Raw genomic sequence first — 26,141 nt, 5'->3', positions numbered from 1 at the left:
GCGCACGTGCGCAGTAGTCGTCTCGCGGTGCCAGTGGCACCTCATGTAGCATGCACATGATCCAACCTGTTGAGTTTCTTCTCTACCACAAAGCTCCAAAGTAGGGGGAAGAGGGTACTGGAGCACACAGAGGGACACCGATCTCGAAAATGAGAAGATGAGTAACTTCCTCTTCTTTTTCAAGTAATGTCCCTATGGGTACAACACATTAGGTGACAGTAGAGCAGTGCCTCGCTTTGGAGTTGCGTGTGTTGTCTCAGAGAGCATGGTAAGGCCGAGTATAGCGTCTGACCCAGAGGATTGAGTGATAGCATAGTGTTTTGCAAAGGTGTGCTCTGATGCCCATGTAGCAGCCCTGGATGTTTATCAGAGGGACACTGTTCAGGAAGACTATAAATGTAGCAATGGCACATATAGAGTGGGATCAGATCCCTGGTGGTGTTCCTTGATATGTTGTCAATAGCAAAGTTGGATACAAGTAAAGATCCATTTAGATAGTCTCTGGGTTGATACGGCGCATCCCTTGGAGCATTCTATTTTGGAAATAAATAGCCTTGGAGATTTCCAGAAGGGCTGGTGCAAATAAAACACTATGGCTCATCTGAATGATGGCCTCTTGGGAGTTCCCATATGGTTCTGGGTAAAACATGAGATGCTGTATGGGTTGGTTTAAATGGAAGAATGTCGATACATTAGGCAAAAATTTTGGCTGTAGTCACAATGTGACCTTGTCTTCAGTAAACACGGTGTAAGGGTGCCCCAATTTCACTGTCCCATCTAGCGGAGGTAATCACTATCAACAACACAACTTTCATAGACATATGAAGGAGGGAACAGGTTGCTAAGGGTTCAAAAGGTGTTGTGGTGAGGCATAGGAGTACAAAGTTCAAGTCCCATGGGGGTGCAGGCTATCAGACTTCCAGGTACATGTTTTGTACACCAGTAAGGAAGCATTTAGTGATTGGGTGAGCAAAGACTGACATTCCCTCCATCTTGTGGTGAAAGGCTGTAATAGCTATAGGTGTACTTTGATTGAGTTTATGGATAAGCCCGATTATTTGAGTTCCATTATGTAGTCCATTATGGCTGGTAGAAGCACCATGACTGCATTTACCTGTTTTTGTTGGCATCATAGTGAGAATCTCTTCCATTTTTGGAGGTAGGTATTGCAAGTGGTGGATTGCCTGCTATTTAATAATACATGTTTCACTCATTCCAAACAGGCTAATTTGTCATGTTGGAACCACACAGGAGCCATGCTTTGAGGTGGAGTTTCGCCAGATTTGGTGGAGAGTCCAGCCTCTGTTCTGTGAGAAGAGACCTGCCCGCAAGGGAAGAGCTCATGGAGCATACATTGCTAGGTGCAACAGGTAAGGGAACCAAGTCTGTCTGGACCACGTTGGAACAATCAGTATGATATGGGCCTTGTCAGTCCGTATCTTGTGAATGACTCGCAAGATTAGAGATATCAATGGGAAGGCATCCATGAGTGTTGTGTCCCACGAGATGCAGAAGGCATCCCCTAGTAACTTGGGATGCTAGTCCCGCCCTGGAGCAGAAAAGTACACACTTGTGGTTTGTTGCTGATGCAAACAGGTCTACAAATGTATAGCCTCGTTTTTGGAATATTGATTGGAGAACGCTGTCATGTATTTCCCATTTGTGTTCTTCAAAGAAATGTCTGCTTAGCATGTCCGTCATCGTATTCTGACACCCCAGGAGATAAGATGCTGAGATGGCTATGTTGTGGTGAAAGCACCAGTTCCACAATTTCAGGGCCTTAGTGTAGATCGAATGGGAGCAAGATCCTCCTGGCAATTGATACAGAACATGCGTGCTATGTTGTCCGTTAGTATGAGGATTGATTCATTCCGTATAATCGGAAGTGCCTGCATGCACTCTATACTGCTCAGAGCTCCAGGAGATTGATGTGGAGCTGAGTTTCCATTGCTGACCACTTGCCTTGTATGATATGCTGGTCTAAGTGAGTACCCCAGCCTATCAGCGACACATCAGTCGTGATTATTAGTGATGGCAGATCCTGTTGGAAAGGGATCCCTGTGCAGACATTTTCTGATTTTGTCCACCACTTTAGTGGTGCAATGGTCTTTGGGGGTACTGTCGCTCTGTGTTTGCTAGGAGTGTACAGAGGGTACAGAGTGCTCAGCCAGCCCTGTAGGCAACGCATATGTAATCTTGTGTGTCTCATGCTGAATGTCATGCTGAATCTGTGACTGGGCAACAGTGCACTGGCTTGTGTGGAATCAGGATATGCCACAGTGAATTTCCGTTGTTGCATTGGGGTCAGTGTAAATTGCTGTATATTTATCTGCAACCCTAGTATCAAAAACCGATTGATGGTGGTCTGCACTATCTACGTCACTTCTTCCCAAGTTGTACCTTTCAATAGACAATCATTTCGGTAGGGTAAGATCATCACTCCTCTCCTTCATAAGTGAGCCACCACTACTGCGAGGGTTTTTGAAAAACTTAAGGGGCGTGGAAAGGACAAAATGTAGTACCCTGTATTAGAAATGGTTGAGCCCTACCATGCATCTTAAAAATCATCTGTGAAACGGGTGTATGGTAATATGAAAATGAGCATCTTGGAGATCAAGGACTGAAACCCGTCCCCCTTGTCTAGCGCTGGAATAACTGTGGCCAGTATGACCACTGTGAATTTGTGGTTCTGCACAAATTTGTTGAGCTTCCGAAGGTCAAAGATGGGGCTCCATCTGCCATTTTTCTTTTTGTTGAGAAAATAATGGGAGTAAAAATCCCTCCTTTTGTATTGAGTTGGAACTTGCTCCATGGCACCCAATTGGAGGAGAGAGTTCACTTCCTGTTGTAAAAAGTGCTAGTGGGAAAGGTACCTGAAGAGGGATGAGAAAGGAGGGAGGGTAAGAGGAAGGGGATGCATAACCCGATTTTATAATCTCCTGTATCGGTCTGTTGTTATTGCTGCTCAAGCATGGTAGAACGGGCGCAGGTTGGCCAAAGGCTGGGTAAGAGTATCTGACAGTGCTGTATTGAGGGGAGGTCATTTAGACCCTCGAACAAGACTTCAAAACTGTGACTTAGTAGTAGATGGTTGTGAAGACAAGGACTGAGTTTGAGGAGCCCTATGTCTTTGTGAGCGTTATTTCTGATTGAATTACAGTTGTTGTAGACAATGGAAAGAGATGACTCTGCCCTTTTGGTACGGTGTGTCACTTATTAGGAGGCATATATATGCCTAAAATGCGCAGGGTGGCCCCAGAATCCTTCACTGTGTGAAGGACATTGTCTGTTTTTGCAGAGAAGAGCTTCTCCCAACTGAAAGGGAGATCTTCCACCTTCAGTTGGAGGTCTTTTAGAATACCAGACGACTGCAATCATGAGGTCATGTGCATTACAATAGCTGTGGCCGTCGTTCTCACAGCAGTGTCCACTACGTCCATCGAAGCCTGTACAGCAATACAGGCAATTAGTTGTCCCTTGTTCATGTCCGTGAACTGGGGGCATTTTTCCTCCAGTAGAACCTCAAGGGCTGAGTAACTTTGCTAAAAATCATAGTCTTATTGTTTGTGTTCTTTATCCTGTGAGGCGGACTGTAATTGGGGTTGCTTGCTGCAATGGTTGGCAGCTTCCACCACCAGGGAGTTGGATTGTGAGTAGAAGAAGAGAAAGTCCATCCATTTAGCTGGTAAGAAGTACTTTCTGTCTGCTCTTTTACTGGTATGGTTACAGGGATCTGCCAAATATTTTCCAGCGGCTCCATTATGGCATCATTGATGGGGTGCAATTTTGAATGAAGTTGATGTCTGTAAGATTTGTAGCACTTGTGCTAGGTTTCTTGCACCTTCTCAAGCGGAATGTCTTGGCTGGCAGCTACTCTTTTAAAGAGTTCCTGAAATTGCTTCAGATTGTCTACTGTAGTTGGAGATGGTGATATGACGACCTTATCAGGAGAGGAAGATGAGTTATGAGCTGGAGAAATGCCTTCCTGGTCCGAGCCTTCTTTTTCATCTGTCACGCCTGCAGGTGCCTCCAACGTGTCCCTACTCGGAGAAGGTGGAGGAGAGAAAATTTCCCCTCAAGCTGGAGTCGAGGGTCTAGTATAGTCCTATATCCCACCCAAGGGTCCCGGGGAGGGGGGCACTGTATAGGGATAATGCATCGGTGGGCAAATTCAGGGTTGCCCATTGTTGCATCTCTCAAGATTGGCAGGACTTGGTCTTAAGGGCCTCCCATAGAGATCTCCTCTCATGTATGAAGAGTGCTGGGAGGAGAACCAGCTCCCATGTATGTCCTCTTCTTCATCACTGAAGAGCAGTTTAAGTTGATAGCTGGTCCGCTACTTGGCCTGGCGATCACTTGGTGCTGAGCAATGGCAACTGCAGTATCGAAGAGACCACTATGTCTTTCTGTGTAGAAACTGTTGAGGAGCCGTGTGTTTCTGCAGTGGTGCAGTTGGTGCAAGTACAGTCGGTGCCGCAACAGCATTTCAGTCTGTCCATGGGTGCCAACAGTTGAGTCGGTGCCAGTGGTGGTAGTATTGGCAGAGTCACTGGTCTCTGTGCCGACTCCTGTACCAGAGTGGTCGGTGCTGTAGAGGATGGTCTGACTTTTTTTTATAAATCAGACCATCACATATCATCCAGTTACCTGTATATTGAGCCCAATAACTTTCACTAAAGCATATCTTCTAGAAAGGTATCTAGTCTTGATTGGAATCCATCACAGAATCATAGAAATGTGGGGCTGGAAGGGACCAGGAGAAGTCATCAAGTCCAGTCCCCTCTGCTGAGGCAGGACCAAGTAATCCTACATCATTTCTGAGAGGTGTTTGTCTGACTCATTCTTAAAAATCTCCTATGACGAGATTTCCACATCCTCCTTTGGAAGCCTATTCCAAAGCTGAACTACCCTTGGAGCTAGAAAGTTTTTCCTAATATCTAACCTAAATTTACCATGCTGCAGATTAAGCCCATTACTCCTTATCCTACTTTCAGTGGAAATGGAGAACAAGTTCTCTTTATTACAGCCCTTAACATATCTGAAGACTTACCATGTCCCCCCTCAGTCTTCTTTTCTCAAGATTAAACATAGGCTGAGTTTTTTTTAACCTTTCCTCCTAGATCAGGTTTTCTAAACCTTTTATCATTTTTTGTTGCTCTGCTCTGGACTTTCCAGTTTGTCCACATCGTTCCGGGAGTATAGCACCCAGAAGTAGAAACAGTATTTCAACTGAGATTTCACCTCTGCCAAATAAAAGCAGGACAATTACCTCCCATGTTTTACATATAGCACTACTGCTATACACCCCACAATGATATTAGCCTTTTTTGCAACTGTTGCTCATAATCAATTTGTGATCCACTTTAACCCCCAGATCCTTTTCTGCAGAATTTTTCTGCTTAGCCAGTTATTGCCTGTTTTGTATTTGGGCATTTGATTTTGCCTCTTACTATTTTTCCTACCTTCCCTTCACATTGGGATAGTTCACTGTTGTGCCTTTAATATTCTCTCCTTGTGAAAATGCCAGCTCTCCTGAATGCCTTTTTTTCCTCCTTAGATTTTCTTCCCATTGGACCTTACCTGCTAGTTCTCCACTTGCCGATGTATTTATTTATTTATTTATTTATTTAAAGTCCACTGTCCTTATTCTGATGCTCTCACTCCTTTCCTTAGAGCAGCGGTTCTCAGACTGTGAGTCGGAACCCCAAAGTGGGTCACGACCCCCTCTGAATGAGGTCTCTAGGGCTGGCTTAGACTTGCTGGGGCCCAGGGCCGAAGTCTGAGCACCACTGCCCAGGGCCAAAGCCAAAGCCCGGGCTCAAGTTGCAGGCCTCCTGCCTGGGGCTGAAGCCCTTGAGCTTCAGCTTTGAGCCTCCTGCTCAGAGCAGTGGGGCTCAGGCTTTGGCCCTCCACCTAGGGTAGTGGGGCTTGAGTGGACTCAGGCTTTGGTCCCCCCTCCTGAGGTCATGAAGTAATTTTTGTTGTCAGAAGGGGGTCACAGTACAATGAAGTTTGAGAACCCCTGCCTTTCATGATCACTTTAACCCAAACTGCCTTCCACCTTCAGGTTCTCTACCAATTTCTCTATTAGTCAGAATCAAATCTAAAATGGCTGCCCCCTGGATACTTCCTTCACGTTCTGAAACAAGGTTGCCCCCAATACATTGTAAGAATTTACCAGAAGTTTTATATTTTGCCGTACTGCTTTTCCAACAGATGTCTGGGTAGTTACAGTATCCATTATTATCAGGTGTTGTGTTTTGGATATTTTTGTTTCAGAAATGCTGCACCTACGTCCTCTTCCATTTCTCTCAGTAGTTTGTTTCAGTGATTTATCGCCCTTATTGTTAAAAATGTGTGCCTTATTTCCAATTGAAATTTGTCTGGCTTCAGCTTTCAACCATTGGTTCTTATGCTTTATTTTTCCCCACTAAAAAGCCCTTTAATAAAAAGCCTCTTACATCCAAATGGGTCATCTTTAATACAACTACATGCTGTCTAGCACCAACAAAAACTGACTGTCTAGAAACGTCAACTATCTTGCTAACATTGTAATAAAATGTCACAATGCAAATGCTATGCAGCTAGGGAACCTGAAATAAGAAAGCAGTGTTTGCATGCTGGTACGCTGCCATTCATAGACAGCTGACATTTTAGTGCTGGTCAATTTTCTGCTGAAAAGGTTTGATTTTAACCTTTTCAACATGTTGCAAATCCCAAGGTATATAAAAATAAACAAGTAATCTTCACCAATGCCGGTTCTCCTATTAACATTTATTTCAACAGAATTCACACTGGAATATATTTGATAAAAACCTAAGTGCACTATTAAACATAGTATTTATTCCATGTGAAACATTTGCCTACAATACATAGGAAAGGAGCTAACATTTTTCAAAACAAGCAAAACTATTATTTTACATCACTGAGCATTCCATGTAGTCATTTGTGATATGCCAACACAATTTAATACATAAGACATTTAAACTATTTCTGTGTTGCACCACTTGAAACAGCATGAAGAAATAGGAAAGAGAAATGCAGACTGGTGTTACTGGGAAGTACAGCTTTGGCAGATCAACAATATTTTAAAGGCCATGAAAGAATTTCTCCATTCACTCAACTGGCTGAAATTACTATTAATATACTGCTTGTCATGGTTATTCTAGTTTCATCCACTCAAAATCTGTCTCAAACAAGAAAATCAATTTCCGAAGATCAATACAAATATTGTATCACAAAAGTTACAGAGAATGTTACATACGCTGACTGCAAATTTTATTTTACTTTACTTTAAATTAATGATCACTTTCAACATAATATGTAACAAAGAAAAGTATCAGCTACTGCATAGTTTAGCTACAGAGTTCAAATAAGGAATCCTGACTTCATCTCTTCAGAGTGACATTTTTTCTTGAATCTGAATCCTAAAACTGGTCCGCCACTTATTCAGGGAAAGCCTCTGGCGGGCCAGGTCAGTTTGTTTACCTGCCGCGTCCGCGGGTTCGGCCAATCGCGGCTCCCACTGGCCACGGTTCGCCACTCCAGGCCAATGGGGGCTGCGGGAAGAGCGGTCAGCACATCCCTCAGGCCACACCACTTCTTGCTGCTCCCATTGGCCTGGAGAGGCCAAACGCAGCCAGTGGGAGCTGCGATTGTCCGAACCTGTGGATACGGCAGGTAAACAAACTGGCCTGGCCCGCCAGGGGCTTTCCCTGAACAAGTGATAGACCGGCTTTGAGAACCACTGGCTTAAAGCATCAACAAGACTCCATCATACCTTTCAGGTATCTAAAAGGGTGTCATCAGGAGGAGGGAGAAAACTTGTTCACCTTAGCCTCCAATGACAGAACAAGAAGCAATGGGCTTAAACTGCAGCAAGGGAGATTTAGGTTGGACATTAGGAAAAAGTTCCTAACTGTCAGGGTAGTTAAACACTGGAATAGATTGCCTAGGGAAGTTGTGGAATCTCCATCTCTGGAGATATTTAAGAGTAGGTTAGATAAATGTCTATTAGGGATGGTCTAGACAGTATTTGGTCCTTCCATTTGGTCCTGCCATGAGGGCAGGGGACTGGACTCGATGACCTCTCGAGGTCCCTTCCAGTCCTAGAGTCTATGAGTCTATCATCCCTGGGTAATGACGACTCATATAGGAGCATCAGCAGCAGAGATCAAACCTGGGACCTCTGGAGCTAAAGGCATGAGCTTCTACTGTCTGAGCTAAAAGACACAATTTTCTCAGCCAAGGCTGTAACAGGCTCATCAATCTCTAGCTGCCCCAGACATCACTAGAGGGGGACAGAGTGCCACTCCAAGTATGCAGGAGTTACTACATATGTAGCCTTGGCCGCTGTTCACATACTGTCAGTACCAGGGAGTAAATATTAACCCTTTTAGTTTTCTTTCTTGTTTATGAAATTAATTTATGTATGAACTATTCTCCCAAAATCTTAATGGTATTAGGAAAGAGTGTTTGAATTCTAAACAGATTCATAACCAGTGAGTGACAGGAATCAGGAACTTCATGCAATTAAGTACTGGACTATACTTCATTTGTTCTTCACAAATCCATACAGCCATTCCTTATGATCCTATTATCTTCTAGGTGACTACAAACTGATTGTGTATTAATTTGTTCCAGTATCTTTCCAGGTATTGAAGTCAGACTGATTGGCCTATAATTCCCCAGGTCCTCTGTTTTTCCCATCCTCCATGAGTTCTCCCTAATAGTTCCAAGATTGCTTCAGAAAGTTTCTTAAGCACTTTAGAGTAAATTTCAGGGCCTGCTGACTTGAATACATCTAGCTTATGTTTTTTCCCTATTCTGGCTTGCGTTCCTTCCCCTTGTTAATATTGTGTTAAACAGCTGGCCACAATTAACTTTTTTAGAAAAGGCTGCTTCAAAATAGGCCCCTATTTGCAGCTCCACTCCATCCCCAGCCCAGCTCATGCCACAGCTGCAACTTCGCTCCACAGTCCCCACCCAACTCCAACCCCAGCTCTGCTCTGCTCCATCCCCAGCCCAGCTCCGCCTCAACTGCAGCTTCGCTCCATGCCCCCGCCCAACTCCAACCCCAGCCTGCTCCACTCCCAGCCCAGATTTGGCTCCTGCTGCAGCTTTGCTCCACCCGCGCAACCCAGCTTCACCCCGTCGCAGCTTCGCTCCACCACCCCCACCCAACTCCAACCCCAGCCACAGTTCCGCTCTGCCCCCAGCCCAGCTCCGCCCCTAGTCGCAGCTCCACTCCCCCCGCCCAACTCCAACCCCAGCTCTGGCCCCAGTTGCAGCTTCACTCCACCCCTAGTCGCAGCTTTGCTCCACCCCTGCAAGCCAGCTCCACCCCCAGTCGCAGCTTCGCTCCACCCGCCACATCCAACTCCAACCCCAGCTCCGCTCCACTCCCAGCCCAGCTCTGCCCCTAGTCACAGCTTCGCTCCACCCCCACAACCCCGCTCTGCTCTGCCTCTAGCCCTAGTTCCTCCCCCATCCCCAGTTCTGCCCCCCAGCTCTGCCTTCAGTCCAAGCTCCTGTACTGAGCCAACTGTGCAGCAATGGGGGTAGAGGAAGGCACCACTGCATTAAGCTACTAATAAGAGTAGTTTAGCAAACAAAAACCAGTAAAAAATTAAGTTTTCAATATAAATAGTATTTCAATGCGTAAGTATTATAAGCAGTGTTAAGTAGTTTCTCAAAGTTAATCAAATTTCAAATCAACGTTTTAAAAAACGTTCTTAAATTACTATCAGGTTATTTATACTATGCTCGATATGACAGTATCTGAGAACCTAACATATGAGTCATCATTAACTGTTTTTTTATCTCCTCCCTTCTCAAGATAGATGAAAATTTTGCACTAGTGATTAGTATTGAGGAAAAACGTCTAAAAAAATCATTTTAATTTTTGAAACTGGAAATACAAATTAAACTTCTGTAAGGCATTTGACTTGGTATTGTACGAGATTTTGATTAAAATTTGGAAGGATAAATTAATTTGGCTCATATTAAATAAATTAAAAACCAGCTGGCAGATAGGTCTCAAAATGTAATTGTAAACTGGGAATCATCGAACAGATGTGTTTCTAGTGGAGACCCACAGAAATTGGTCCTACTTTATTTAACATTTTTATTAGGGCTGTCAATTAATCGCAGTGAATTCATGCAATTAACTCAAAAAAATTAATTGCTATTAATCGCCATTTTAATCGCACTGTTAAACAACAGAATACCGATTTAAATGTATTAAATATTTTGGATGTTTTTCTACATTTTTAAATATATTGATTTCAATTACACAGAATACAAAGTGTACAGTGCTCACTTTATATTATTTTCATTACAAATATTTGCACTGTAAAAATGATAAACAAAAGAAATAGTATTTTTCAATTCACCTCATAGAAGTACTGTAATGCAATCTCTTTATCGTGAAAGTGCAACTTACAAATGCAGTTGTTTTCTGTTACATAACTGAACTCAAAAACAAAACAATGTAAAACTTTAGCATCTACAAGTCCACTCAGTCCTACTTCTTGTTGAGCCCCCTCTGAACCCTCCCCCGTTTATCAACATCCTTCTTGCATTGTGGGCATCAGAACTGGACACAGTATTCCAGCAGTGGTTCCACCAGTGCCAAACACAGAGGTAAAATAACCTCTGTATTCTCACTTGAGATTTCCCTGTTTATGAATCCTAGGAATGCAATAATTCTTTTGGCCATCCATCAGTTTAGCTGATTATCCACCATGACTCCCAAATCTTTTTTAGTCACTGCTTCCTGGGATAGAGTCCCCTAGTCTGTAAGTAGGAGGGTTCAGAGAAGAGTCATAAGAATGATTACAGGATTAAAAAACATGCCTTACAGTAATAGAATCAAATAGCTTATCTTAACAAAGAGAAGATTAAGGGGTGACTTGATTACAGTCTGTAAGTATCTCCATGCGGAACAAATATTTAATAATATGTTTGCTCTTCAATGTAGCAGAGAAGGGTATAACATGATCCAATATCTGGAAGTTAAAGCTAGACAAATTCAGACTGGAAATAAGGTATAAATAAGGTGAGGATAATTAACCATTGGAACAACTTACCAAGGGTCATGGTGGATTCTCCATCACTGACTATGTTTAAATCAAGATTGGATGTTTTTCTAAAAGATTTGCTCTGGGAATATTTTGGGGAAATTCTATGCTCTATGTTATAGAGGAGGTCAGACTAAATGATCACAAACGTTCCTTCTGGCCTTGGAATCTATGAAAAATCTATAAAATAATAATATGCACTAATCATAATAATGTGCTTATCACATGGTATCAGTACAAGGCAGAGTTGTGGTTGGTTGGGTACCTTCAATGTGCATGTCCCATATCTTAATATATCTAAATTTATGTTGTAACTTTCTTTGTGCAATGCTGGATTTGTTTTCAGGAAACATTTTGTTTGAGAGAGAAAGAGACTGAGTAGCTGAGGCTAGAATAAGCATGACAAGGTCTTTACTAATACCATTTGGATCTTCTTTTAACATGACATATAATTACTGTAACTGATAACTTATACTCTTAACTGTGCCATATTCTGTCTTTTTAAAAAAATCTGTCATCGTGTTTAATACTTATATAAAAAAGAACAGAACTGTTGTCAGTACAGGTTATCATTAATAAAATATTAAGAATGACATACAATAAGCAATATATAGCTTATTTATTCTTTTACACTGCAGAAAGCATAGCATCACAAAAAAATTTCGCAAGATTATAAGCGTTTCCGCAGCATGGGAAGATAGTATATATTTACCGTTTGACGAACCTCTGCTAAAATGAAATCAGTTTGCAAGCCCATGAAGGACATAAAGGCAATCAATCCAACTCTCATTCCACTGTGGGTTTATTATAAATCTTAACAACAGATCCTTAGTTTTCCTCACAGGATATACCTACCTGGGAGTAACTGTTCTCACATCTCAGGGTCTTGTTGTGCACCCAGAGATAAATTCTAGAATGTCAAAATTTGATTGTTTTTCCTCACAAAATTTGCCTACATCTGCACAATACTCTGCCTCATATTGCTACGTCTCTACTTTGTATCACATCAATAGAATTTCTATTACAAAATCGTTACCTATAACGAACAGAGCCTGGCTTGTGTAATAACACTTCCAAGAATGGCTTCAACTCTGAAACCATGTCCACTACTGTCATAAACAGATAGTTAAGGGTTAATGTCTCTTTTACCTGTAAAGGGTTACAAGCAGTGAACCTGGACCACCTGACCAGAGGACCAATCAGAAAACAAGATACTTTCAAATCTCGGTGGAGGGAAGTCTTTGTTTTGTGTTGTTTGTCTGTCTGTTGTTCTCTCTGGGTTCTGAGAGTGACCAGACGTACCTACAGGCTCTCTAATTTTCTGTTCAAATAGTAAGTATAAGTAGAAGGCGGTTTAGTCTTTTTGATTGTTTTCTTTATTTGCAAATATGTATTTTGCTGGAAGGATTTTAATTTGTATTTGTGCTGGGGGGAAGGCTTCTCTCTAGTGTCTATAAGCTGAAAGACCCTGTAACATTTACCATCTTGATTACAGAGACAACTTTTACTTTTGTCTTTCTTTTATTAAAAGCTTTTTCTTTTTTAAGACCTGATTGATTTTTTCCCCTTGTTGAGGCTCAAGGGGATTGAGTCTGTACTCACCAGGGAATTGGTGGGAGACAGGGAGAGAGAAGGGAGAGGTGAAGGTAAAATCCCTCTGTTTTAGATTCACGGAGCTTGAATCTGTATTACCTCTTGGGGAGGCAAAAAAAGGAGGGGGAAAGGTGCATTCCTCTCTGTTTTAAGATTCAAGGAGTTTGAATCACAGTGATCTTCCAGGGTAACCCAGGGAGGGAAAGCCTGGGAGAGGCAATGGTGGGGGAAAGGGTTTACTTTCCTTGTGTAAGATCCAGGGGCTCTGCGTCTTGGGGTCCTCTGAGAAGGTTTTGGGGGAACCAGAGTGTACCAGGCACTGCAAGTCCTGATTGGTGGCAGCAAAACAAGATCTAAGCTGGTATTAAGCTTAGAGGAATTCATGCTGGTACCCCATCTTTTGGACGCTAAGGTTCAGAGTGGGGGTTATACCATGACAACTACCTCAACCCTCTTTTTAAGGAAAACAGTCTCACACTCAAATTCTATCAGCTCTGCACAGAAGGAAAGCCCAGCCAGAGCCCAGTTGCCCAAATATCAGGGGGCCCCCAGAAAGAATCCAAACTTTTTTAACTGAAAACAGCATATGCAATACAAACTCTTATTCACAAATTTCCAAATAATTTCCTACATTCTTATAAAGCAGCAAAACAACCACAGTTTACATACATTGTCAAAGAAGCATCAAAAGTCTTGATCTTAATCAAAATGTAGTGAAATGTCTCAAATTTCTAGGGGGAAATACTTAACTTGGTTCACTTAATGAAATAGTTTATCAAGCCTTTTCCATAGGGAATGAGACCAAGAAACGAAGTGATCTTCAGAAACAAGATGGCATATTACTCACTGAATAGGAATATCAGAAAAGCAAGATAATTAACAAGAAGAGATTCTTAAGATGCAAGTCTTTTTGGGGCAGGGACTGTCTACTACTCTGTATAGTGCCTGGCACTATACTAGGAGAGCCTAAGTTAATCCCTAAGTAATAACATAATAAAACTAATAATATAACAAAGAAAAAGCATCTTCCTACATAGGCCCCTTCTCTATTTTGGGAGCTAGTCAAGTGCGACTGATATGCTCTTTTCCCCCTTCTAGCAGAAGTCATCATGCAACTTCAGACAAACTTGCTTGATCTTAGAGTTCCATACTATTCCACAGGTTTTTGTTCCCATATCCAATGTATATATGACCAAAGAACCTTGGGAAAAGGCTAACTGATCACGACAGTATATGTAACAGTATTCTCCTAGCTTCATACCCTAAGAGACTGAACCTAACTGTAACTTGAATAGTTATCTCTCTCAAAATCTGGGTATTCTTAAAAGCTAACAAATGTCCTGCTAAGATCTAACACAGCGGTTCTCAAACTTTTTTTTTTGAGGCCCACTTGAAAATTGCTGAGGGTCTCAGCAGACCACTTAACAATCTTTTCAAACGTTGTTTGTTCCATTAGCTAACTATTATAATGCGCTTGGATAAATGCACTATATTAAAAACCCCAATAATAATTAACTTTTTTTGTTCTACAAATAAAACCACACAACTCATATTTTAATATCAGTAGTTTTACCTTTCTAATGCGAAGGATGTGCCCTCTCTTCCCCAAGGTTTCTCCCTCTCGCCCTTGCCACAGCAGCCACAGAGCTGAGGCTGGGAAGAAGGGCCATCTCTTCCCAGCAGCCACAGATCCTCAGCTGGGGAAAGTCACCTCTTTCTCTGGCCGCCGCAGCCATGACATCCCAAATTCCCCCTATCCCCTCTTCTCACCCCACTGCCCCCTCCCACCTACCCCCTATTCCCCCCAAGGCCACCCCCTCACCTTATATGTGCACCTTACATGCATGGCTCCACTAATTAGGTGGATGGCCCTTCATTATCTTGTGTGTGACCAACCAAGCACACACCTTAGAGGGAACTATCCGCTGACCACCTGAATGGAGCTCGCAGACCACAGTTTGAGAACCTCTGATCTAAGAAATAATCCATGTCCTGTGTTTACAAAGGCATTTGGAGTACCTCTCATTGATGCATACCTCACAATACTGATATTTTACAGCTCCAAACTCATGTATTTCAGAGCTCCTCTTGACAGTATTAAAGAAAGTCTTAAGCTCTACTTTCCTATTCATTTAAATTTCAGCAATTAAATGTTTACCTTCAGTAAATGAGGCTGAAAACACCAGACTAAACCGTCACTTTTCATGTTTCTCAAAAGAAGTATTGATTGAGGCTATTCATCAGAATTTCAAAAGTGCAAGAAACTCAATTCTAGAAACAACAATAAATCTGCATTCCAAACTTTCAGTATTAATATTTACTTTGCAGAATAATTTGAGATTACTTTTCTTGTCTAATTTCCTCTCTGTTTTAATATTCAAGAAGTTTGAATCCCAGTGAGAAAAATCTGGGAGGAAGAAAGGAGGGGAGGGGATGGTTTATTTCCCTTTGTTTTGACACTGTAACTACATTTGACACTGTAACTACATTGAAATAGAAGGTAAAGTTTTCATGATACCAAAGAACCTCTGAATTTATGGACAAGTATTTTTCTCTTGACTACATGATCTAATATAAGCAACTCTTATGATCAATGAAGCAGAAAACTATATAGTCTTTAATAAAAACTATAATTAACAGCAATTACAAACCATATAGTGTCATAGGTGCTGGAACAAGGGTTGCAGGGGATGCTGCAGCATTCTCTGGCTTAAAGTGGTTTTCATTATATACACGGTTCACAGTTTGCTTCCATGGCTCTCAGCACCCCGGTATAGCGTGGTGGAATGCACTGCATAGAGCACAGTAATTCAGCAAAATATGGTATCCTACATATAATTGTCTTTCTTGAAGAAAACAAATTTGATCCAAAAGAGAGGCAAGGATAAATGGTTTCAGCGAGTAGAATTTACCTATGCATATCTTGGTTTTTCTTCTGACATCTTTATTCTAATTTTTATATTCTCCCCAAATCCTATCCTAATGTTTCAGTTTTCTATAATTCATGTTAATATTCCACCTGTTACATATAATGCCTAATTGCTTTCTGCATCATCATATTTTAGTTATGATCTGAAGGTTTTTTCAATTAAATTTTCAGTTTCAATTGTTTTATTATTGTGTAGTGCATACATTTCCCAAATCCCTCATAGCATACTTATGTAGCATGAAACACGTTCTATCATTCTATGATATTTTTTTATTTTACATTTCCTTCCCCATCTTTGCTTTGTTCTTATATACCAAATTAATTAAAAATTTGTTTTTTAAATGCAAACACCTATAATTTCAGAAATAAAACACATTATTTGTAGCATTTCCCTTCCTTCTCTCTCTGCTTACTGAAAATGAGGTGAAAAACTTATCCTTCAAATTTACAAAGTAACTGGAAAATTAGCTCTTTTTGCACTTATGTATGATCTCATCAAGTCATAGGCTGCACAACATTCAAGCAAGGAGAAAAATTATCTGGTGCAAGGACAATAAGGTTACCCAGGGTAAGAGGATGAAATTGTTTTCAAATATTTGTTGGAGACAATTGAAGAGATAATGAGAAAGTGGAAAACAGCTTTGAAAAATGCCAGAGTAATAAAACGCACCCCTACACATACTCAATATTGTTTTAGGACGCAAGGATTAATGGAAAATTATTTGTCCAAAAGATTCTCTCTGTTCTTTAAGGTCAACTCAACAAGTTAAAATGGAAGGGCATGTGTCATAAACAGATAGTTAAGGGTTAATGTCTCTTTTACCTGTAAAGGGTTAACAAGCTCAGTGAACCTGGCTGACACCTGACCAAAGGACCAATAGGGAGACAAGATACTTTCCAATCTTGGTGGAGGGAAGTCTTTGTTTTGTGCTTTTTGTCCTGTTCTTTGTTCTCTCTGGGGTCTGAGAAGGACCAGACATGCTCTCCAATCTTTCTGAAAAAGTCTCTTCTATTCAATACTGTAAGTACTAGGTAGCAGCGGATTAGGCATTTGTTGTTTTCTTTATTGCAAATGTGTATGTTGCTGTAAGGATTTTAACTCTGTTTGCTGTAACTTGTATACTTAGGCTGGGAGGGGGAGCCCTCTGGTCTAGGTGAAGCTGAAAGACCCTGTAACATTTTCCATCTTGATTTTACAGAGATAATTTTTACTTTTTTCCTTCTTTAATTAAAAGCTTTTCTTTTAAGAACCTGATTGATTTTTTTATTCCTGCGTAAGACCCCAGGGGACGGGGCTGGACTCACCAGGGATTGGTGGGGGGGAAAGGAGAGAGGGGGGAGGGAAAGGTTATTTTCTCTCTGTGTTAGGATCACTGTCTCTCTCTCAGGAAGAGTCTGGGAGGGGGAAAGAAGGGGGGGAGAAAGTGAATTTCCTCTCTGTTTTAATATTCAAGAAGTTTGAATCCCAGTGAGAAAAATCTGGGAGGAAGAAAGGAGGGGAGGGGATGGTTTATTTCCCTTTGTTTTGAGACCTAGGGGATTTGGGTCTTGGGTTCCCCAGGAAAGGTTTTGGGGGACAGAGTGTACCCAAACACTATATTTTGGGTTGGTGGCAGCGTGATAAGATCTAAGCTAGGAATTAAGCTTAGAAGGGAATAAGCAGGTCCCCACTTTCTGGACGTTAAAGTTCAAAGTGAGAAAGAGATGCCTGACAGCACGTCTACCAGGTCACTAACTCCAGCTGCTTTATTTTCTGCATCTAATGCCTTAGAAACTGAAAGATGAAACACTGAATCCACATTTCCCACGCAAACAAACACAAATATTTTTAGAGCTCTCAATTAATCACACGTAACTTGAGCGATAAACTCAAAACAAATGAATTTGATTTGAAAAAATTAATTGCAATTAATCACCATTTTAATTGAACTGTTAATAATAGAATACCAACTGAAACTGATTAGGAATATCTTTGGATGATTTTCTACATTTTCAAATATATTGATTTCAAATACAGTACAGAATACAAAGTGTACAGTGCTCACTTTTTACTATTTTTATTATAAATATAAACACTGTAAAAATGATTAACAAAAGAATTAGTATTTTTGAATTCATCTCATACAAGTACTGTAGTGCAATCTCTTTACTGTGAAAGGGCAACTTACAAATAGATTTTTTTTTTACATAACTGCACTCAAAAACAAAACAAATGTAAAACTTTAGAGCCTGCAAGTCCATTCAGTCCTACTTATTGTTCAGCCAATCGCTAAGAGAAACAAGTTTGTTTACATTTATGGGAGATAATGCTGTCTGTTTCATGTTTACATCACCTGAAAGTGAGAACAAGCATTTGCATGGCACTGTTGTAGCTGGCGTTGCAAGGTATTTATGTGCCAGATATGGGAAACATTCATATGTCCCTTCAACTTGTAGATTGTTTTATCTTTTTTACAGTGCAAATATTTGTAACAAAAAAAATCATAAAGTGAGCACTCTACACTTTATTTGGCATTGTAATTGAAATCAATATATTTAAAAATGTTAAAAAAATCCAAAAACATTTATAATACATTCAAATTGGTATTCTATTATTGTTTAACAGTCATATTAAAACTGATTAATTACGGATAATTTTTTTAATCGTTTGACAGCCCTAATTTTCTTTTAAAGGCAAGTGCTCTAAAACAGCAATCCCCCCCTCAATGTGATGTATAAAGAAAACTGTATAAAACACCCACCAAAAATAACCAAAATGAAGGGTCAGATGAGCGAATACTGAGAAAACTACTGGCACATGGAAAGCTGTTATTGCTGCTAAATGAACCATGATGAAACTCATAGAAAGGCCTGATTTTTTTTAAATCTCCAGCAGATAGTCCAGGATTGAGGAAAGAGGCAAGTGGGTTGGAGAAAAATTGTGTCAATTACACCAAAGATTATATCTTCTCCATTTCTGAAGGTAAGCATGTCCAGTAGATTCTTTTCTTTTATTTAAAAGTAACTTTTGTACATCCAATGAACATGTGGTCTCTACTGCTGAGAACCATTGAGGAATCAACCCTGCAGGGTAGGAAGCTCAGACTGGGATAAAGCATCTGACCTCATCCTCAGACAACAGTCAAGGTATGATCAGAAGCCACAACAGAGGGTGAAAGCTGAGGAAAGGAAACCAAACCTGTCTTGGCCAAGTTCATGCTTGGTCCTGCCTGATCTTGATAAAAACCATTAAGAGCAATAGAGTTGGAAGTTATGCATAAAAAAAGACCTTTTGTCCACGTAACAAGGAAAGCATTTCCTAAAGATTGGGAATTGAGCCCTCCTCTGGAGAAGAATTTATTGTACTTTGTGTTGGTTGCCATGGCAAGAATGCTGACCTCTAGAAATCCAGAAGTTAGGAATATTTTGCTGAGGACTCAAGAGTCTAAGTTCCACTATCATTTAGAGAGAAATGTCTGCTCAGGTTGTCTGCCATGGTGTGCAACCCTGAGAGGTAAGAAGCAGAGATGGACTTGTTCCAGATTAGGGGAAGAAACTGTAGGCAAGCATTTCTGACTGCCCTAAATTCCAACAGACTGATTGCAAGCACTGTTCTTGTTGTGACCATTTGCTTTGGACTGCACAAGGACCCAAACGTCTTCACCATCACAAGAGGGAAGCAGCCAATGTTAATAAGACTGTAGGGGGCCTCTGGTTGCACAGAATTCCTGCACAAACTTTGGATGGATTCATCCACCAGGTGAGTGACTATAGGACATGACTGGGTACAGATGCCTGCTTGTTCAGACTGTGTGTGTTTTGGATGTATAAACAGTCCTGAGTCATCCCTGGAGATACTGAAAATATAATCAAGTGTCACAAAACCACAAGTTGCCATTTGTCCCAGCAGCTGCAGTTGTGTCCTTGCTGGAACTTGAGGACTGAACTGCATTCTTTTTAAAAGGTTCCTTAGAGCAGTGGTTCTCAACCAGAAGTACACATTCCCTAGTGGAACACAAAGGTCTTCCAGGGGTCACATCAAGTCATCTAGATATTTGCCTAGTTTTACAACAGGCTACATAAAAAGCAGTAGCGAAATCTGTACAAACTAAAATTTCATACAGACAGTGACCTGTTTATACTGCTCTGTATACTATACACTGAAATGTAAGTACAATACTTAGATTTCAATTGATTTATTTTATATGTTAAAAATGAGTAAGTAAGCAATTTTTCAGTAATAGCGGTGACACTTTTGTATTTTTATTCCTGATTTTGTAAGCAAGTAGTTTTAAAATCAGGTGAAACTTGCAGGTATGCAAGACAAATCTGACTCCTGAAAGGGATACGGTAGTCTGGAAAGGTAGAGAGCCACTGCCTTAAAGCAAGAAAACTGTCAAGAAGGATAAGCTCTGACCATTACCAAATCCAGAAACACTTATATAAAGAGAATTTGTTGATGAGGGGGTCAAGATCAATTTCTCAAGATCTGTTTGCTGGCCCAGACTTCAAGCAGATATCTGACATGCTTGTTCAATTATGTGACATCTGGTATCATCCTCCAAGCCCCATTTTTCTTGGGTATCAAAAAGTGTCTTGAATAAAACTCTTTTTCTCTGTGTTGAAGCGGGACTGGTTTTATGGCTCCTAGACCTATGAGTGATGAGATCACCTGTGTAAGCAACTGATCATGAGAGGGGTCCCTGAAGAGAGGAAAAAGAGGGTTGGAAAGGTGGAACAGAGGTAAATTGGATAATATAACACAAAAATATGGGGGGAAAGACTTGGGCAGGTGCTGAATGGGCATGGGAGTGCAGGGCCACATGGTTACAGGAGGAGGGGGTGACAGTGAGAGTGCAAGGCCACATGGTTCCCGGGGGGGGGGGTGATGGGGAACATGGGGACAGGGGAGCGGGTGCAGGGCTACATGGGGATGGGGCAGATGTGCCTGATTGAATAGGAGAGGCTAGGGATCAGCCAGGATCTGAATGGGTGAGGCTCCCCAACTCCCTAACAATAACTGCTAATCCCAGGCTTATTCCCAACAATTACTTCCCTCTCTCTCAGCTCTTCCATTACCTGTGACTCCCCTAACCCTTTGCATTGCTTCTGAGGGAAATAAGTTTCTGCATTATAGTTTAGTAAGCCATGAAGCTCACCTCATCACTACTATAGTGGAATAAACCTGGTTGTAATGTATGCAGCTAGTGACGCCTGCAGTGAACTCTTTGTCAAAAAAGCAGAACCTCCTTTATTATGGCACTGAACTGTTCTCAATGATCCTGAAGTAAATGTTCAGTAAAAACCTTAAACGTCTAATAGTTCAGATAGCCTTATTCTGACATCAGTTTGTATTATAAGGTGTGACCTTTTGGTATGCTCTCTGCCCATTTCGTTGACTGCATCTGCAGCCAGAGACTTTGGTGTGAGGTGAGAATAAATACCTCAGAATCACCAGGAGGTAGAATTTTTAATCAGTCCTTTTGCATGTAGGGGGGTCTCTTACTGGAGTTTGCCAGATGGACTTGACTGGCTCAGGAAGGGCTTCATTAATTGGTGGAGCCACTTGTGTTGAGGCAGAGATGTGCAAGATGTCCAGGAGCTTGTGATGAGAATCCTGGACTTCCTCCAGGGGAATTTGCAGGGTGACCATGACACAATTAATTAAGTCCTGGCATTGTCTAAATTCATCAGCTAATGATGGCAGTGGTGGCATTACTGCCTCATCAGGGTGATAACGACGAGATGTGTATAAAGAGGGGGGGCATAACCTCCTTGTCCACTCTTGCCTCTTGGACAATACCAGGGCACAATACCAAAGGTCTTCTTCCTCCCTATGGAACTGAGTTGAGATCCCTTAAAATTGTTGACAGTACATTGCCTTTGTTGCATCTGCAACAAAGAATAACAGCTCCTAGAATAAACTGGAGATTCTTGAACAGAAAGTTCAGAATCGGAATCAGAATACTCCTCCACATACAGTAAAGGAGGCAACAACCCCTCCTCCTGGATAGCTGAAGATGAACTGTTGCTGATCCATCAGACCTTGGTATTGAGAGGCACCCAGAGGTTACAAGGAGTGGAAACTTCAAACTCCTTTGGAACCACAGGATCTCTCAGGTACTTGAATTCTTGCAGTATGTGAAACAGCAGCACTGGTGTAGGAGCACCACTTCCAATGATGTCGCAGACACTGTGAGAGGCAGTGATGTTTGTACTGAGGGTGTATGACCACCCCCTAAGGTACAAACTGGAGTGTGGGACCGCTGTGTCCCCTTTTACGTTCTGAAGCAGGGTACCTCTCACACTGCACTCTCACATAGCCATTAACATATGAAGGGACAGTCAAAGTTACATGCAGGCTCCCACAGCCTCTTATGAACTATACACAGGAAGACACCAGCAAATCCCCCCAGCCTTGCACCTCAAGACCTTGTTGATCAGTGCAAGCTCATTAATCAGTTCGCCACTTCATCAAAGGATAATGTACATGCACCAGCTTTTGTAATGTCAACGGATTCCCCAAACTCACTGGCAAAGATAAAACATTAAAATAAATCTATTAACTACAGAAATATAGATTTTAAGTGATTATAAGTGGTAGTCATAAAGGTCAGAGACAGTTACATAAGAAATAAAAAGTATACATGAATTCTAAATCCTTTATCAGGCTAAGAAAGAGGTGAATGAAGCAGTTTCTGTCACCCCAGTAGATGTTGTATGCAATTCACAGTTCTTAATATACAGGCTGAATTCCCTGCTTAGCCTGGGACCAATCTCCCCAGTTCAAAGTCTTTTTCTTCCAAACATTCTTGTTGTTTTCAGGGTAGGTGGGGGAGGAGAGAGAGGAGGACTCATGCTGCCACTGTCACCATGGGCAGCACGTACACGAGGAAAGCTAAGCCTCCTCAAAAAAGCCTGGCCAGGCAGATCAAATGCCATGGATGCAGCATGGATCACTTCCCTTTGGAGGCACACTGGCCAGCCACTTTTGGAGTGCCAGAAGCAAAGCTCCCTAGAAGCGTGGGGAGCCACTGGCGCTCAGACTGTGGCCCTGCCTGTGTTCCGCACTGATGCCCCTTCCTCAGCCTCTTCCGCTGAGGTCCTGCCCTCACTCTGTCTGTTCCCTGAAGGTCCCTCCTGCCTGCCATTCACTCCTCTCCACCTCGGGGGAGGATGCAGAGAGGGTGGGAAAGCGTCAGGAGAGGAGGAAGAAGGGAGGAAGCGGTAGGACCTCGGGGACTAGGACTAGAGAAAACTCTCCAGTCTCTACTGTGCATTTCTGATCTCCATTCTGATTAAGCAAAAATTACTCCACTCTGAGACAAAAGCTACAAATGCTGAGCATGCTCAGTAAGAACTTAAGATTTCTAAAAAAAAAAAAAAAAAAAAAAAAAAACCATTGAAAGGACACTGGCAGAAAGCCTAGAATTTCCAAGACGGGGAGTTTGCCAACCTCTACACAAACTTGGACTTAAAGTAAACAACAATGAGCATGTGCAAGGAAGGGAGAGGTGAGAGAGGGGTCAGACAGTTAAGCCTCTAGCTATTCAGAACCCATTCATACTAGTCACAACTTGTTTTAAAGGTCAGGCATCAATTAGAATTCTGAGTTAATGGTCAAGACTGAGCTTGTGAGAGTGAAGTAACTGTAGCCAATAGTGTGACACTGCACCTCATATTTGTCACAGTGATATGCTATAATATGATTACGACATAATCATAATGTATTTTATCAAGATAAGTCATGAGGTGTCATTGGAAACGTTTGCTGAATATGAGTATCCCATTTATATGCATGCATTTTTGTATATGAAGTTATGAATATTGACTATGTATCTGTATTTCAAATGTGGGTAACGCCCACTAGAAAGATGCTTTCATTCTAGACAGTGGGAGGGGAAGGGCTTATTCAGTGCAATGGCCCATTATGAGAATAGGCTCTAGGAGAAGCTTATCTTCCACCCGGGGAGACTTCCTGAGGATGCTAGAGACAGCTTCCAAGTAATCATAGAATCGTAGGACTGGAAGGGACCTTGAGACGTCATCTAGTCCAGTACCCTACTGTGACTCTACAGGGACATATGACCAGGTCACTTGGTGATGGACTCCATCTTGGGATGTCAGTATTTTTCACTGACTGGCATGGGAACCAAGCTTTGAAACAAAGGCTTCCTGCTATATGCAAAAGCTATATAAGGCAAGTGAGCGATATCACTGTAGTTCTTCACTGACTCCCCACCCAATTAGACTTGTGAAAACACCTAAGGAACAGAAGACTGAACTGTGAAAATGCTGGACCCAGGCTAAAGGGATTTTTAGCCAGTGAATTAACCTGGGGATTCCAAGCTGTAAGTAAGTGCAGCTTGCCCCTTAAGAATCTGCAGCCTGCTTGTATCATCACTTAGGGTAGGGATCGGCAACCTTTGTCACGCAGCCCACCAGGGTAAACCACTTGGCGGGCCGGGCCAGTTTGTTTACCTACTGCGTCAGCAGGTTCGGTCGATCACAGCTCCCACTGGCCGCGGTTCGGCACTCCAGGCCAATGGGGGCGGCGGGAAGTGGCGTGGGCTAAGGGATATGCTGGCCACCACTTCCCGCCGCCCCCATTGGCCTGAAGCAGCAAACCGTCAGAGCCGCGATCGGCCTAACTTGCTGATGCAGCAAGTAAACAAACCGTCCCGGCCCACCAGGGTGCTTACCCTGGCGAGCCGCATGCCAAATGTTGCTGATTCCTGACTCAGGGTGAGAATTTGCTATTTAGATCTGATCTATGTAGTATATCAATCTTAGTTTGCATTTTTTTGTTTGTTAAGTCATCTGCTTTGATCTGTTTGCTATCCCTTATAATCACTTAAAATCTACCTTTTGTAGTTAAAAATTTGTTCTTCCTCTATCTAAAACCAGTGTATGGGATCATAACTCAGGGCAGAAAGCTGTTGTATATTCCTCTCCACATTGAGGGAAGGGGCAAATTTCATGAGCTAAGGTTGTACAGTTCTCTGTGCAGTGCAAGACAGTATAATTTTGGGTTTACACTCCAGGGGAGGGGGAGAGGAAGAGTGCCTGAGTAGCTGAGAAATACCCTAGCTGGAGCCATCTCATACAGGGGCTGATCAGAGCGTCTGCATGTAACTGCAGCTGAGTGTGTCCCAACCTGTATGTATGTTGGTGAAAGTGCAGGCTGGAGCCCAGAGAGGGGTTAGCAGCTCATCACAGCAACACAGCGTAGAAGGAACTCAGGGCAGTGGGTCTGGGGGGGGGCTCAGTGGTACCCCAGTTCTAGGTGGCACCCTGGGGTGAACCAGTCACAAATAGGAAGCTACATAAATACAGGGATACAATGTAGTATAGAAGGCCAGCTGCCTGTAACATTTTCAGGAGTCTGAAGGCTGCCATCTGAGAAGGCAAGAGCTGCGCAGGGAAACACGGAGAGCCAGCAAGAGAAGCCAAAGCCAAACTGCTGCAGAGAGAGAAAAGAAAGCTGGAGAAGAGCAGAACTGACAGATCAGGAGCCAATCATCAGTAGCAGCAATTTGATTTTAAAAGAAAACAGCAACTGAGTTGTAAATTAAGCTTAATATTCTCTTAATAATAGTTTTAGTATTAGTGTAGGATAGTTTTTATAGTATGTAAGATGTTTATGCTTGAGGTGTGTGTATGTTTTAATAGTATTTTATCTATGTGAACTTTAAAGCAATTTAATATCTGTTGTCCACAATTTGTCGCAAACCGGCCAATTGTAACAAATTGCTTCACTTAATGTCATTTGAACTACCATATATACTCGATTATAAGCCGGTTCATTTATAAAATGACCCCCCCCAAGATGAATAAGTAAAAATGGAAATTTTATGACCTGCTCATAAGCCAACCCTACAATTCAGAGGTCAGCAAATTTGGCTCCCGAGCCATCAGGATAAGCCGCTGGCGGACTGAGATTGTTTGTTTACCTGGCACCTGCAGGCATGGAGGTAAACGTAACTAAACAAAAAAGTGTGCCAGTGCACCAGCCACTTACCCTGATGGGCCAGGACAGCAACTGGTGGGGAAATTTTTTTTGCAGGGGGAGAAGCTGGGAGTCAGGGGAGTAACCCTTGTGACCACCCCCCAAATGACCCTACCCCCTATCCTCAACCCCCACACGCTCCCCATCTCATCCCTTCCCACTTTATCTGGAGAGGATGTCTCTGGCCTGGCTGGAGCTGCTCAGGAAGGCTGGGCGGCATGGCTACAAACTGCTCCGGCGGGCCAGATGGGGTGGCACGGCCGCAGCTGTTTCAGAGGCTGTGGGGAGAGCCGCGTGGCCAGAAGTGGAGAGACTCTGGTGCTGCCTCTTCCCTTCTGGCTCTCCTGCCTCTCCTTGCTCCCTCTGCTCGGCCTGCTCTGGGGGGTAGGACTGAGCAGCATGGCTGCAGCCTGCCAGCCCCGGAGCTGCTGCTGCTTCTGAGACTTGGGGGAGAGCAGTATGGCCAGAAACGGAGAGACTCTTGCCCCATCTCTTCCCTTCTGGCTCTGCTGGCTGTGCTGCCTCTGCTGGGGGAGGGGCTGTGTCCCAC

The 26,141-nt window shown here is 42.4% G+C and overlaps 1 protein-coding gene across 6 annotated transcripts in view; it reads right to left on the bottom strand.

Annotated features, from left to right (window-relative positions):
- Positions 1-26,141, bottom strand: part of PRIM2 (DNA primase subunit 2) — a 302,984-nt gene that overhangs the window by 152,846 nt on the left and 123,997 nt on the right. The window contains exon 8 of one of the 6 annotated variants that reach the window (XM_030555660.1): positions 10,725-10,797. The exons of the other annotated variants lie outside the window; for them this stretch is intronic. Coding sequence (XP_030411520.1) covers positions 10,768-10,797 — 30 coding nt within the window. The 3' untranslated portion in view covers positions 10,725-10,767. Of the gene's footprint in view, positions 1-10,724; positions 10,798-26,141 lie in introns of those variants that run through there. 6 annotated transcript variants of the gene reach the window in all.

The sequence above is a fragment of the Gopherus evgoodei genome, chromosome 3 (assembly GCF_007399415.2).
Source record: "Gopherus evgoodei ecotype Sinaloan lineage chromosome 3, rGopEvg1_v1.p, whole genome shotgun sequence".
Taxonomy (NCBI): Eukaryota; Metazoa; Chordata; order Testudines; family Testudinidae; genus Gopherus; species Gopherus evgoodei.
Note: the sequence above shows the minus strand (reverse complement) of the source record. Positions and strands in the feature narration are given on the sequence as shown.